This window comes from Ranitomeya variabilis, chromosome 3 (genome assembly GCF_051348905.1).
Source record: "Ranitomeya variabilis isolate aRanVar5 chromosome 3, aRanVar5.hap1, whole genome shotgun sequence".
In the NCBI taxonomy this organism is placed as follows: Eukaryota; Metazoa; Chordata; class Amphibia; order Anura; family Dendrobatidae; genus Ranitomeya; species Ranitomeya variabilis.
In genome coordinates this window covers 609850175-609864725 of record NC_135234.1, presented here as the reverse complement: position 1 = coordinate 609864725, position 14551 = coordinate 609850175, and the positions used below count along the sequence as shown (strand labels likewise).

Sequence of the window (14551 nt, the reverse complement as noted above, 5' to 3'; positions counted from 1 at the left end):
GATGGTCTGAGTGCCTGACGTCCACAGATGGGGGTTGTGCTCACAGCTCAACACCGTGCAGGATGCTTGGCATTTGCCACAGAACACCAGGATTGGCAAGTTCGCCACTGGCACCCTGTGCTCTTCACAGATGAAAGCAGGTTTACACTGAGCACATGTGACAGGCGTGACAGAGTCTGGAGACGCCATGGAGAGCGATCTGCTGCCTGCAACATCCTTCAGAATTACCTGTTTGGCAGTGGGACAGTAATGGTGTGGGGTGGCATTATTTTGGAGGGCCACATAGCCCTCCATGTGCTCACCAGAGGTAGCCTGACTGCCATAAGGTACCGAGATGGGATCCTCTGACCCCTTGTGAGACCATATGCAGGTGCGGTTGGCCCTCGGTTACTCCTAATGCAGGACAATGCCAGACCTCATGTGGCAGCAGTGTGTCAGCAGTTCCTGCAAGAGAGAAGGCATTGAAGCTATGGACTGGCCCGCCTGTTCCCCAGACCTGAATCCGATTGAGCACATCTGGTACATCATGTCTCGCACCATCCACCAATGTCACGTTGCACCACAAACTGTCCAGGAGTTGGTGGATACTTTAGTCCAGGTCTGGGAGGAGATCCCTCAGGAGACCATCCGCCGCCTCATCAGGAGCATGCCCAGGCACTTGGTGGCCACACACACTACTGAGCGTCATTTCCTTGTCTTGAGGCATTTCCAGTGAAGTTGGATCAGCCTGTAATTTGATTTTCTAATTTGATTTTGAGTATCATTCCAAATTCAGACCTCCATGGGATATTAGTTTTGATTCACATTGATCATTTTTATGTTTTATTATTCTCAACACATTCTACTATGTAATGAATAAAGATTTTCAACTGGAATGTTTCATTCAGTGATATCTAGGATGTGGGATTTTAGTGTTCCCTTTATTTTTTTGAGCTGTGTATATGGTTCCGAACAATTATTATGCAGGGAGGAATGAAGTGGTGCGCATGCCTGAGGTCACTAGAGTGGAAGTCGCAGTGACTCATCGGTGTCTGTGCAGAAAAACAATGAAGACACTGCCCATAGAAGGGCAGAAAAGGTACACATAACCGCAGGAGTGCGGGGTGCAGGCGCGGGATTTTGGTACCACAACTGCAATTCACATGTCACTGTGATGTGCATGGGAGGGGGGTGGTATGATAATGAAGACAGGAGACAGAGATTTCTTACAGGCACCACATGCCACGGAGCCTGAAAGAAAACATAAAAGATTAAAACTCTATTTCTCAACAACTAGGCTGCAGCTTTGAGGCATACAGATAAGAGTATTTTAACAATTCTATTACCTGTATTCCCATAGTAATAGCTTAAAAGCATCCAAGGGGGTGACAGATTCCATTTAAATAACCAACAATTCTTGTCTTTTCTAAGGATCTGATCTCCCTGGGACTTGAACACCCAACCTGCATCAATGTAGGCAGTACAGTACAGGCAGTAGCAAAAGCTATGAGTCACAGGCTGCACTGACTTGCATATCATAATTTTCTATACTTGAATGTGTAGTGTATGCGCCAACATTACATTTTCTATGTATCTGTATTCTAAAGGTAAAATAATAATCAGATTTTTTTTTCCTACAAGATTGCTAAGAAATAATGAAAACCATTATAATAATGCCATTTTAATACACTTTAAAATAAATAAATAAACACCACAAATAAGCAAATAACACATACATATTTGGTGTCCCTGTAATGCTACCAATCCGTACAAAACAGTGAACAGATTATTTATGTTGATCAGTAAATTGCGTAAAAAGCTGGTGTGATTGATTTTTGCTCTCCATCAATAAAAAGAAAGATAATAAAAATGTAACGATGAGGCCATGCTCACATATAGCTTAAATGCTGCTTTTTGTCTGCTGCTTTGTATCTGCACATTTTGTGCAGGTGTCCATACCACGACACGCAATGACAGAATAACAGTGTTCAATAATTGCATTTTTCAGATTTTTTTATGCATTTTCATCCCTTATTTGATGTGTTTTTGGTGCAGATGTGAAGCAGAGTCTTTAATCCTTTTTTTAATAGCACAGCAAAGTTTTGATTCTGCACTAAAAATGCAATTTTTACATGTTTTTTTTTTCAGACTCCACATAGACGCTTATGCATCAAAAACAGCATAATAATAATCTTTATTTTTATATAGCGCTAATATATTAAACAGTGCTTTACAGTTTACACAATTATCATCGTTGTCCCCGATGGGGCTCACAATCTAAATTCCCCATCAGTATGTCTTTGGAATGTGGGAGGAGGCCCATGCAAGCACGGGGAGAACATCCAAACTCCATGCAGATGTTGTCTTTGGTGGGATTTGAACCTAGGACTCCAGTGCTGCAATTCTAACCACTGAGCCACCGTTCTGCCCAATGGGCAGGCGTTTTCATGAAATTACATCCACTTTGCTTGAACATTTAGGTCATGTTCACATGTAGCGTAAATGCAGGTTTTTTTCTGCTGCATTTTTTGTTTAACTGTCCAAGCAAATTGGATACGATTTTATGGAAACTCCAATCCACTGTGCTTTTAAAGACACTGCTAAACTGTGTTTTTTTTACTCTAGACTGATATGGGGAGTCTAAAAACTTGCAAAAAAGCATGTAATAGCATGTTGTTTTTTTAAGTGCAGAATCAAAGCTTTTCTGTACTATAAAACGCATTAAAAATGCTGCATCAAATTTACACAACTAAACTTTAAAAAAGGAGGAAAACATATTTAAAAAAAGCATAAAAAATGCAATAACCAGAGAATATTGTTGTGTGTAATTTAGGGAGTCCACTTGCAGAAAAAAACACACAACACTTTCACTACATGTGAACTCGGTCTTACAGACACAAAAAAATAAGGGCACGTACAGGGAGGCTTGCGGAAAAATGGAAATTTATTGCTGCTATAACAATGAATGAACAAAAAAAAATCCATAGGTCCCAACTTTCTGGATAGCAACACAGTCCCAGATTTTTGTCTATGCCCTGCAGTCTGTTTCTGATTGCCAACATGTCTCCTCTGCCATCTCCTCCTTCCTGGGTAGAAGGAAATTGAAAATGCATGGTTCTTGGGACATTAGGGGCCTGGTCAAAATTTGCCACTGCACATATGTCCCTCTTTCTGTTCTGTAAAAGTTGCTCTAAATTTACCAGGACCGACCCAAATTATCAGGTAATATTCTGGTGATGTCGGGGCTTTCCTAACAGAAGGCCAGACTCGTAGCAAAGCTTAGAAATTCCCTATTTACTGAGATGCACGTTCTTATTACTTTTTACTTATTTTTTTAGTCCGTTTGATTGCATATACTTTATATTGTCAGCAATACATGTATAGTGCAGTATATAGTGAAAAATCACAATCCCTAATGAAGCCTTGGTTGCACGGCTGGGCTTTATGGGAGTACAAAGAAGATGGTGTTGGGACAATTCAATAGAATATGGCAACACATCTCCACCCTGTGATCACATTTGGGGTGTCTTGGTCTGATGTGTGCAGGAACATCTGCACCACTGACACTATGCAGTTATGCTGTCAGAGATTGACAAAGGCATTTAACTTATTAAATAGCAGTGATTGAAGCTAGCTCAGTTCAATGTAGCAAACATATTTGGTATCGCCACATTCAGAATTGCCCAATCTATCAATGTAAAAAGAGAAATAACCCGATCGGTAAATGGCGTAATGATAAAAAAATTCAAAACAGCAAAATTACGTTTTTTTTGGTAGCCGCTATATTGGAATAAAATGCAATAACTGGTGATCAAAAAATTGTATATACACCAAAATGTTATTAATAAAAACGTCAGCTCGCTGCGCAAAAAATAATCCCTCAACCAGACCCAAATCACGAAAACTGGGGACGCCACAGGTCTTGGAATATGGTGCCATTTTCTTTTTTTTTTTTTAACCAAAGTTTGGATTTTTTTTTCTCCACTTAACTGAAAAAGAAGCTAGACATGTCTGATATCTATGAACTCGTAATAACCTAAAGAATCATAATGGCTGGTCAATTTTAGCATTTAGTGAACATGGTAAAAAAAAAAAAAAAACAACAAGTGTGGAATTACCCTTTTTTTTGCAATTTCACCACACTTGGAATTTTCTTCCCGTTTTCCACTACATGATATGTTAAAACCAATGATGTCATTCAAAAGTACAACTTGTCCAGCAAAAAACAAGCCCTCACATTACCATTTTGCCCAAAAAATAACAAAATTATGGCTCTGGGAAGAAGGGGAACAAAAAACAAAAATACCTTCGGTCGTTAAGGGGTTATTTAGGTCATCCGTATGAGATTTAATTTTTTCTTGTGATAAACCCATAGACTTGAATATGCGAGTCTCATCCAGAAGATGAAAGAGACTAGTGTATTCTGCTGTTTTTTTACACGGACATTTGGTTCATGTGAGCAACACAGTCATCTGAACAGCCCAATTGAATAACATTACATTTGTTGTCATGTCCCACAACATGGGAATTATACAACATTGTATTGTTGCTGTTATGATGTTATCCAATTACCGGTAGGTTTGACTTTTAGAAGTTTGTCCTTCCTCTCTCCCTGTCTGCCTCCCTAGCTCTGATGTCAGTAACCTCTACCTTCTTCCTCATTCTGTGGATGTCAGTCGTACTAAGAAGCTTATGTCTTTGCATCTCTGGTTTGGAATAGTCTTTTTTAGCTATTGGAATTGTACATAACTACAAAAATTCACCTTGAAAATAGACGTTCTGGAATCTTGATACGTGCCTCTGCAGTCGAATCAAGCTAATGTGTACTGTTACATAGAGACATCCATAGAAACGCTGATTCAAGAGCCCACACTCGCAACCTATTTATGGCGACAGAACATTGGTCCTAGTGTCTGAGTTTTTTTAATGGACAGTACTTGGATTGAAAATATGGTTGTGTGAACATACCCTAAGTAGTAGAAAAACCTCACTGCAATGTCCCCATGAAAAACAACACATCCACTCCTCTACTGGTGGTAACTTATGAGACATACATTAGCTACAAAAACTACTGTAAAGGCAGCATTTATTATGGCTCGAGTTGTATGTGTGTTATGTTTGGATATCAGATGCTAAAAGTAATGTATCTATTGATTCAGTGTTAATTAATAATTATTGTAATCTCTATCATATTGCAGCTCAAGTCCCTGCCAAGTTTTTCAACCAAATCCAACAAAAAGAGAAAAACTTCTCAGAAGTAAGAAAGCCTTACACAAATACCTACCACAGGTTTATGTATTGTTTCTGTAATCTCCTTACATTACTAATATAGCTATGTACAAAGTATCCAGAATGTACCTTTCCAGACCTCCAATTTGACATGCAATTTTATGTTTTGAGTACACCCAAAATCTGACAAAAATTGGCATGCTATATTGAATACCATTTTACAGAGAAATGAAGAGATAGTCATACAGCTCTGCATAGAGACCATGCGGTAGCACATATTGTACCTAATGTTCAGTGAAACTGAGTAACAGGGAGCTTCTATGAACATTGTGAGGTTTAGTCTTTAGTTATATGCAATATTGATAATAGACAGCTCTAATCTTATGGCCTTGAGGGTGAGGGTGGTAAACTGTATGATTTCCAATATTAAAAAAAATCACACTTTGCTGCTGTTCTGTGAATTAAAATTACTTTGTATAATGATGACATGATGGTGGATTCATTATTAAAATAGTTTGCAACATTTTCTGTATTTTAGAACTTTTATGACCCCCATGGACCCCGAGACAAGAGATTTTTAGTTACAGCTGCTGAACAATAGGATGCACATATGCATTACCTTGTAAGCAGGAAAGTCTAGCTCTCACTCATAGATGGAGATCTTAAAGGGGATCTGGAAATAGTATCAACCCTCCTAGTCACTCTATATGGGCATTCAGGTCATAGAGAGTTGAATAAGCTGATACCTTGATATCTGTGATCCCATGTCTTATTCCAGTGAAATCCACGTTTTCCTTAAATGTAAATCTCCCTGAGAATCTGCCTCCAGAGCTTATTATAAAGGGGGGATTTATTAGTGTGAATTATGTAATGACTGACAGTCTGCTCTCTTGATCTCACTGCAGAACTGTCCCTGCTTACAACCAACACAGTACAGCAAAGGGGAATTTTGTCTTATTACAAACACTTCAGCAGTTTTCTTGTCACAATGTTGTCAGCTCTGCTGTACTTCTCTTACCCCCACATTGACTGTCTGTAGATGGAAGCTGAAGCATTCTGAAAGGAGAACTGGAGCTGCAAATGTGTTTGTAATTAGAGAAATTTGAGCTCTGCTGTACTGAGTAAGTTGTAATCACACTTATGTCTTCTCTACTCCAGGGACTTTATAATCACACACAGCTATTCTGTAAAATCAAGAGAGCAGCCATTATGTGTCTCACATTGGTAATGCCCTCTTACGCATAAAATAAGGAGGCAGATTCCCATGCAGATCAGTGTTTAGCTGATAGATCTCATCAGCTTATTTACATATTAAGAAAAACTTTGCTTTAACTGGAAAAAAACATTGGATCGCAAATATCATGGTATCATTTTATTCAATTTTCTATGACCTGCACGCTCATATTCATTAAAGAGGAGCATGTCACTTAAAAACTTTTTTGCATCTTACTCCAGCACACAGTTCATCAAGACTGGTGTGCTAAACGTCAGGCTTGATGAATCATATGAGTCATATTCATTAGATAGAAGTGAAAAATTAACACTACCCTTGTGTGGCACCCATTTCAGTACTGTGTGGCAGCCAGGCTCGGGCAGTATGAACTTCCTCAGTTGCCACTCATATGTCAGCTTCCTTGGTGCCGCTTGTGATAACTAGTGTTGAGCATTCCGATACTGCAAGTATCGGGTATCGGCCGATATTTGCTGTATCGGAATTCCGATACCGAGATCCGATACTTTTGTGGTATCGGGTATCGGTATCGAAACAACATTAATGTGTAAAATACAACATTAATGTGTAAAATAAAGAATTAAAATAAAAAATATTGCTATACTCACCTCTCCGACGCAGCCTGGACCTCACCGAGGGAACCGGCAGCGTTCTTTGCTTAAAATGCGCGCTTTTCCTTCCTTCCGTGACGTCACGGCTTCTGATTGGTCGCGTGCCGCCCATGTGGCCGCGACGCGACCAATCACAGCAAGCCGTGACGTAATTTTCAGGTCCTTCTAGGCATTCAGTATTTTAAAATTACATTCCGGCTTTGTGATTGGTCGCGTCGCGGTCACATGGGCGACACGACCAATCACAAGCTGTGACGTCACGGGAGGCAGGAAACGCGCGCATTTTTAAAATTACGTCGCGGCTTGTGATTGGTTGCGTGCCGCCCATGTGACCGCGACGCGACCAATCACAGCAAGCCGTGACGTAATTTCAGGTCCTGAATGCAGAAATAGGCATCAGGACCTGAAATTACGTCACGGCTTGCTGTGATTGGTCGCGTCGCGGTCACATGGGCGGCACGCAACCAATCACAAGCCGTGACGTAATTTTAAAAATGCGCGCGTCTCCTGCCTCCCGTGACGTCACGGCTTGTGATTGGTCGCGTCGCCCATGTGACCGCGATGCGACCAATCACAAAGCCGGAACGTAATTTTAAAATACTGAATGCCTAGAAGGACCTGAAAATTACGTCACGGCTTGCTGTGATTGGTCGCGTCGCGGCCACATGGGCGGCACACGACCAATCAGAAGCCGTGATGTCACGGAAGGAAGGAAAAGCGCGCATTTTAAGCAAAGAACGCTGCCGGTTCCCTCGGTAAGGTCCAGGCTGCGTCGGAGAGGTGAGTATAGCAATATTTTTTATTTTAATTCTTTATTTTACACATTAATATGGTTCCCAGGGCCTGAAGGAGAGTTTCCTCTCCTTCAGACCCTGGGAACCATCAGGAATACCGTCCGATACATGAGTCCCATTGACTTGTATTGGTATCGGGTATCGGTATCGGATTAGATCCGATACTTTGCCGGTATCGGCCGATACTTTCCGATACCGATACTTTCAAGTATCGGACGGTATCGCTCAACACTAGTGATAACTACTTCCCCATATCATCATATCTGTGTATGAGCTCTAGTTACCAGCCATCGCAAGAGGCATAAAGGATGTCATCTTTCGAATGCTAGGTTCACACCTGGCACTCGAAGTTCACATTGCCCTCGACCAGCTGCCATGGAGTACTAAAGTAGATGAGGGTGGTAGAAATTTTTTTTTGCTCATGTTTAATATAATGTTCAGTATACACATTTTATGGTAGACCATGAAGACCATTTCTTTTGTTATAGCATGCAAAACATCACATTTTCAGTTGGGAAAATTTTAAAAATATGTTTCTGTGTCTAGGTGTTGCTGTTACATACTTGTTATGGTGCCACCTAATGTTCTTTTAATTTCCTCTGAAAATGACAGAGTCAAATTTTTTGTATGGCTTTCAAAATAGAAGGAATTATTCCACCATCCTTTATAAATGGGAACCAGCTGGAGGGGAAATATGGTTTACTGAGGCTATTAGCTTCAGTGATCTGAAACCTATACGTTTTGCTCCAGCATGCTAAATTCTGAAAAAGTTTAATGGGCAATTTTAAGGGCTGGGTTTAATTGAACAACTAAAGAACAGGTGGGAGGTTTGTTGTGAATTTGCTTTTTGGCTCCCTCTAGTGGTTACTAGTGATTTGACTCTGGATATGTCAGTCATCCCTTGTATGCTCACCTGGGCCGTTAGTTCAGGGGTGTTGCTATATAAGCTCCCTGGACCTTCAGTTCAATGCCTGGCTATGTTGTAATCAGAGCTAATCTGTTGTGCTCTTGTCTACTGATCCTGGTTCCTGCTAGATTAAGCTAAGTCTGCTTTCTTGCTTTTTGTTATTTGTTTTTGTTTGCATTTTTGTCCAGCTTGTACTTAATCTGTATCCTGTCCTTGCTGGAAGCTCTAGGGAGCTGGTGTTCTCCCCCCGGGCCGTTAGACGGTTCGGGGGTTCTTGAATTTCCAGCGTGGATGTTTGATAGGGTTTTTGTTGACCATATAAGTTATCTTACTACATTCTGCTATTAGTAAGCGGGCCTCTCTTTGCTAAACCTAGTTCATTTCTATGTTTGTCATTTCCTCTTACCTCACCGTTATTATTTGTGGGGGGCTTGTATCCTACTTTTGGGGTCCTTTCTCTGGAGGCAAGAGAGGTCTTTGTTTTCCTCTTCTAGGGGTAGTTAGTTCTCCGGCTGGCGCGAGACATCTAGCGACCAACATAGGCATGTTCCCCGGCTACTTCTAGTGTTGGCGTTAGGAGTAGATATATGGTCAACCCAGTTACCACTGCCCTATGAGCTGGATTTTTGTACTTCGCAGACTTACCTATTTCTCTGAGACCCTCGCCATTGGGGTCATAACAGTTTGCCAGGCCAGTATTAAATGTTAAATGCATTGCAGAAGCGGGATTATAAGAAAGAAAATTCTGAGTTTTTTTTTTTCTCTCTCTCATTTTTTTTTTCTTTTCCCCTTTACCTCTGAGTGGCTCAAGCTTGCTGCAGACATGAATGTCCAGACCTTGATTACAAGTGTGGACCAGCTTGCTGCTCGTGTGCAGGGCATACAAGATTATGTTATCAGAAATCCTATGTCAGAACCTAAGATACCGATTCCTGAATTGTTTTTCGGAGACCGATTTAAGTTTAGAAATTTCAGGAATAATTGTAAATTATTTTTGTCCCTGAGACCCTGTTCATCTGGAGACTCCGCTCAGCAAGTGAAAATTGTTATGTCTTTTTTACGGGGCGACCCTCAGGATTGGGCCTTCTCGCTGGCGCCAGGAGATCCGGCATTGGCGGATATTGATGCGTTTTTTCTGGCGCTCGGTTTACTTTATGAGGAACCCAATCTTGAGATTCAGGCAGAAAAAGCCTTGCTGGCTATGTCTCAGGGCCAGGACGAGGTTGAAGTGTATTGCCAAAAATTTCGGAAATGGTCCGTGCTGACTCAGTGGAACGAGTGTGCACTGGCCGCAAATTTTAGAAATGGCCTTTCTGAAGCCATTAAGAATGTGATGGTGGGTTTCCCTATTCCCACAGGTCTAAATGATTCCATGGCCCTGGCTATTCAAATTGACCGGCGGTTGCGGGAGCGCAAAACCGCAAATTCCCTTATGGTGTTGTCTGAACAGGCACCTGATTTAAGGCAATGTGATAGAAAAACCGCAAATTCACCTATGGTGCTGTCTGAACAAACACCTGATTTAATGCAATGTGATAGAATCCTGACTAGAAATGAGCGGAAAATTCATAGACGCCAGAATGGCTTTTGTTACTACTGTGGTGATTCTACACATGTTATCTCAGCATGCTCTAAACGTCTAACTAAGGTTCTTAGTCCTGTCACCGTTGGTAATTTGCAATCTAAATTTATTCTATCTGTAACTTTGATTTGTTCACTGTCATCTTATCCTGCCATGGCGTTTGTAGATTCAGGTGCTGCCCTGAGTCTTATGGATCTGTCATTTGCCAAGCGCTGTGGTTTTGTTCTTGAGCCATTAGAAAATCCAATCCCTCTTAGGGGTATTGATGCTACGCCGTTGGCAGAAAATAAACCGCAGTTTTGGACACAGGTTACCATGTGTATGACTCCTGAACATCGGGAGGTTATACGTTTTCTTGTTTTGCATAAAATGCATGATTTGGTTGTTTTGGGGTTGCCATGGTTGCAGACCCATAATCCAGTCTTGGATTGGAAGGCCATGTCAGTGTCAAGTTGGGGATGCCGTGGAAATCATGGGGATTCCCTGCCCGTGTCTATTGCTTCTTCTACGCCTTCGGAAGTTCCGGAGTATTTGTCTGATTATCAGGATGTTTTCAGCGAGTCCAGGTCCAGTGCACTGCCTCCTCATAGGGAGTGTGACTGCGCAATATAGTTGATTCCAGGCAGTAAGTTTCCTAAGGGAAGATTATTCAACCTGTCGGTACCTGAACATACCGCTATGCGTTCATATATTAGAGAGTCTCTGGAGAAGGGGCATATCCGTCCTTCTTCTTCCCCTCTTGGTGCGGGATTCTTTTTTGTGGCCAAAAAGGACGGATCTTTGAGGCCTTGTATTGACTATCGGCTCTTAAATAAGATCACTGTCAAATTTCAGTATCCTTTGCCGCTGTTGTCAGACTTGTTTGCCCGGATTAAAGGTGCCAAGTGGTTCACCAAGATAGATCTTCGTGGTGCGTACAACCTTGTGCGCATTAAGCAAGGAGATGAATGGAAAACCGCATTCAATACGCCCGAAGGTCATTTTGAGTACTTGGTGATGCCTTTTGGGCTCTCTAATGCGCCTTCAGTTTTTCAGTCCTTTATGCATGACATTTTCCGGAAGTATCTGGATAAATTTTTGATCGTTTATCTGGACGATATTCTGGTTTTTTCTGATGATTGGGACTCGCATGTAGAACAGGTCAGGATGGTTTTCAAGATTTTGCGTGAAAATTCTTTGTTTGTTAAAGGCTCAAAGTGTCTCTTTGGTGTACAGAAGGTTCCCTTTTTAGGGTTCATTTTTTCCCCTTCTGCTGTGGAGATGGACCCAGTCAAGGTCCGAGCTATTCATGATTGGACTCAGCCCTCATCAGTTAAGAGTCTTCAGAAGTTCTTGGGTTTTGCTAACTTTTACCGTCGTTTTATCGCTAATTTTTCTAGCGTTGTTAAACCTTTGACGGATATGACCAAGAAAGGCTCTGATGTAGCTAACTGGGCTCCTGCTGCCGTGGAGGCTTTCCAGGAGTTGAAACGCCGGTTTACTTCGGCGCCTGTTTTGTGCCAGCCTGATGTCTCACTGCCCTTTCAGGTTGAGGTGGATGCTTCGGAGATTGGGGCAGGGGCCGTTTTGTCTCAGAGAGGTCCTGGTTGCTCTACTATGAGACCTTGTGCCTTTTTCTCTAGGAAGTTTTCACCTGCAGAGCGAAATTATGATGTGGGCAATCGGGAGTTGTTGGCCATGAAGTGGGCATTTGAGGAGTGGCGTCATTGGCTCGATGGTGCTAAGCATCGTGTGGTGGTTTTGACTGATCACAAAAATCTGATGTATCTCGAGTCTGCTAAACGCCTGAATCCTAGACAGGCCCGCTGGTCATTGTTTTTCTCCCGTTTTGACTTTGTGGTCTCGTATTTACCAGGTTCGAAGAATGTGAAGGCCGATGCTCTGTCTAGGAGCTTTGTGCCTGATGCTCCTGGAGTCGCTGTACCTGTGGGTATTCTTAAGGAAGGAGTTATCTTGTCAGCTATTTCTCCGGATCTGCGACGTGTGTTGCAGAGATTTCAGGCTGGTAGGCCTGACTCTTGTCCACCTGACAGATTGTTTGTGCCTGCTAGGTGGACCAGTAGAGTCATTTCCGAGGTTCATTCCTCGGTGTTGGCAGGGCACCCGGGAATTTTTGGCACCAGGGATCTGGTGGCCAGGTCCTTTTGGTGGCCGTCCTTGTCTAGGGATGTGCGGTCTTTTGTGCAGTCCTGTGGGACTTGTGCTCGAGCTAAGCCTTGCTGTTCTCGTGCCAGCGGGTTGCTCTTGCCCTTGCCTGTCCCGAAGAGACCTTGGACACACATCTCTATGGATTTCATTTCTGATCTTCCGGTGTCTCGGGGCATGTCTGTCATCTGGGTGATATGTGATCGTTTCTCCAAGATGGTCCATTTGGTTCCTTTGCCTAAGCTGCCTTCCTCTTCCGATCTGGTTCCTGTGTTCTTCCAGAACGTGGTCCGTTTACACGGCATTCCTGAGAATATTGTGTCGGACAGAGGATCCCAGTTTGTTTCCAGGTTCTGGCGATCCTTTTGTGGTAGGATGGGCATTGATTTGTCGTTTTCGTCCGCTTTTCATCCACAGACTAATGGACAAACGGAGCGAACTAATCAGACTCTGGAGGCTTATTTGAGGTGTTTTGTCTCTTCTGATCAGGATGATTGGGTGACCTTCTTGCCGTTGGCTGAATTTGCCCTTAATAATCGGGCTAGTTCTGCCACCTTGGTTTCGCCATTTTTCTGCAACTCTGGTTTCCATCCTCGTTTTTCCTCGGGACATGTGGAGCCTTCTGACTGTCCTGGGGTGGATTCTGTGGTAGATAGGTTGCAGCAGATGTGGAATCATGTGGTGGACAACTTGAAGTTGTCACAGGAGAAGGCTCAGCGTTTTGCCAACCGCCGCCGCGGTGTGGGTCCCCGACTTCGTGTTGGGGATTTGGTATGGCTGTCTTCTCGATTTGTTCCTATGAAGGTCTCCTCTCCCAAATTTAAGCCTCACTTCATTGGTCCGTACAAGATATTGGAAATCCTTAATCCTGTGTCCTTTCGCCTGGATCTTCCGGTGTCGTTTGCCATTCACAACGTATTTCATAGGTCCTTGTTGCGGCGGTACGTTGTGCCTGTGGTTCCTTCTGCTGAGCCTCCTGCTCCGGTGTTGGTTGAGGGCGAGTTGGAGTACGTGGTGGAGAAGATCTTAGATTCTCGTCTCTCCAGGCGGAGGCTTCAGTACCTGGTCAAGTGGAAGGGCTATGGTCAGGAGGATAATTCCTGGGTGGTCGCCTCTGATGTGCATGCGGCCGATTTAGTTCGGGCCTTTCACGCCGCTCATCCTGATCGCCCTGGTGGTCTTGGTGAGGGTTCGGTGACCCCTCACTAAGGAGGGGGTACTGTTGTGAATTTGCTTTTTGGCTCCCTCTAGTGGTTACTAGTGATTTGACTCTGGATATGTCAGTCATCCCTTGTATGCTCACCTGGGCCGTTAGTTCAGGGGTGTTGCTATATAAGCTCCCTGGACCTTCAGTTCAATGCCTGGCTACGTTGTAATCAGAGCTAATCTGTTGTGCTCTTGTCTACTGATCCTGGTTCCTGCTAGATTAAGCTAAGTCTGCTTTCTTGCTTTTTGTTATTTGTTTTTGTTTGCATTTTTGTCCAGCTTGTACTTAATCTGTATCCTGTCCTTGCTGGAAGCTCTAGGGAGCTGGTGTTCTCCCCCAGGGCCGTTAGACGGTTCGGGGGTTCTTGAATTTCCAGCGTGGATGTTTGATAGGGTTTTTGTTGACCATATAAGTTATCTTACTACATTCTGCTATTAGTAAGCGGGCCTCTCTTTGCTAAACCTAGTTCATTTCTATGTTTGTCATTTCCTCTTACCTCACCGTTATTATTTGTGGGGGGCTTGTATCCTACTTTTGGGGTCCTTTCTCTGGAGGCAAGAGAGGTCTTTGTTTTCCTCTTCTAGGGGTAGTTAGTTCTCCGGCTGGCGCGAGACATCTAGCGACCAACATAGGCATGTTCCCCGGCTACTTCTAGTGTTGGCGTTAGGAGTAGATATATGGTCAACCCAGTTACCACTGCCCTATGAGCTGGATTTTTGTACTTCGCAGACTTACCTATTTCTCTGAGACCCTCACCATTGGGGTCATAACAGAGGTTGTTCACCATATCTCCACCCCACAGAGGCGTTTAGAAGTTGAATAGCCAGCCTTTTGAGTTATTATGTGCTCTGTTTTTATCTGGAGAC

General features: G+C 42.9%; 1 protein-coding gene across 6 annotated transcripts in view; it reads left to right on the top strand.

Moving 5' to 3' along the window:
• EPSTI1 (epithelial stromal interaction 1) overlaps positions 1–14551 on the top strand; it is a 454026-nt gene that overhangs the window by 272895 nt on the left and 166580 nt on the right. For all 6 annotated transcript variants that reach the window (XM_077297337.1, XM_077297335.1, XM_077297334.1 and 3 more), the window contains exon 2: positions 5178–5236. In XM_077297337.1, the coding sequence (XP_077153452.1) occupies position 5236 (1 nt within the window). In that variant the 5' untranslated portion in view covers positions 5178–5235. The remainder of the gene's footprint in view (positions 1–5177; positions 5237–14551) is intronic.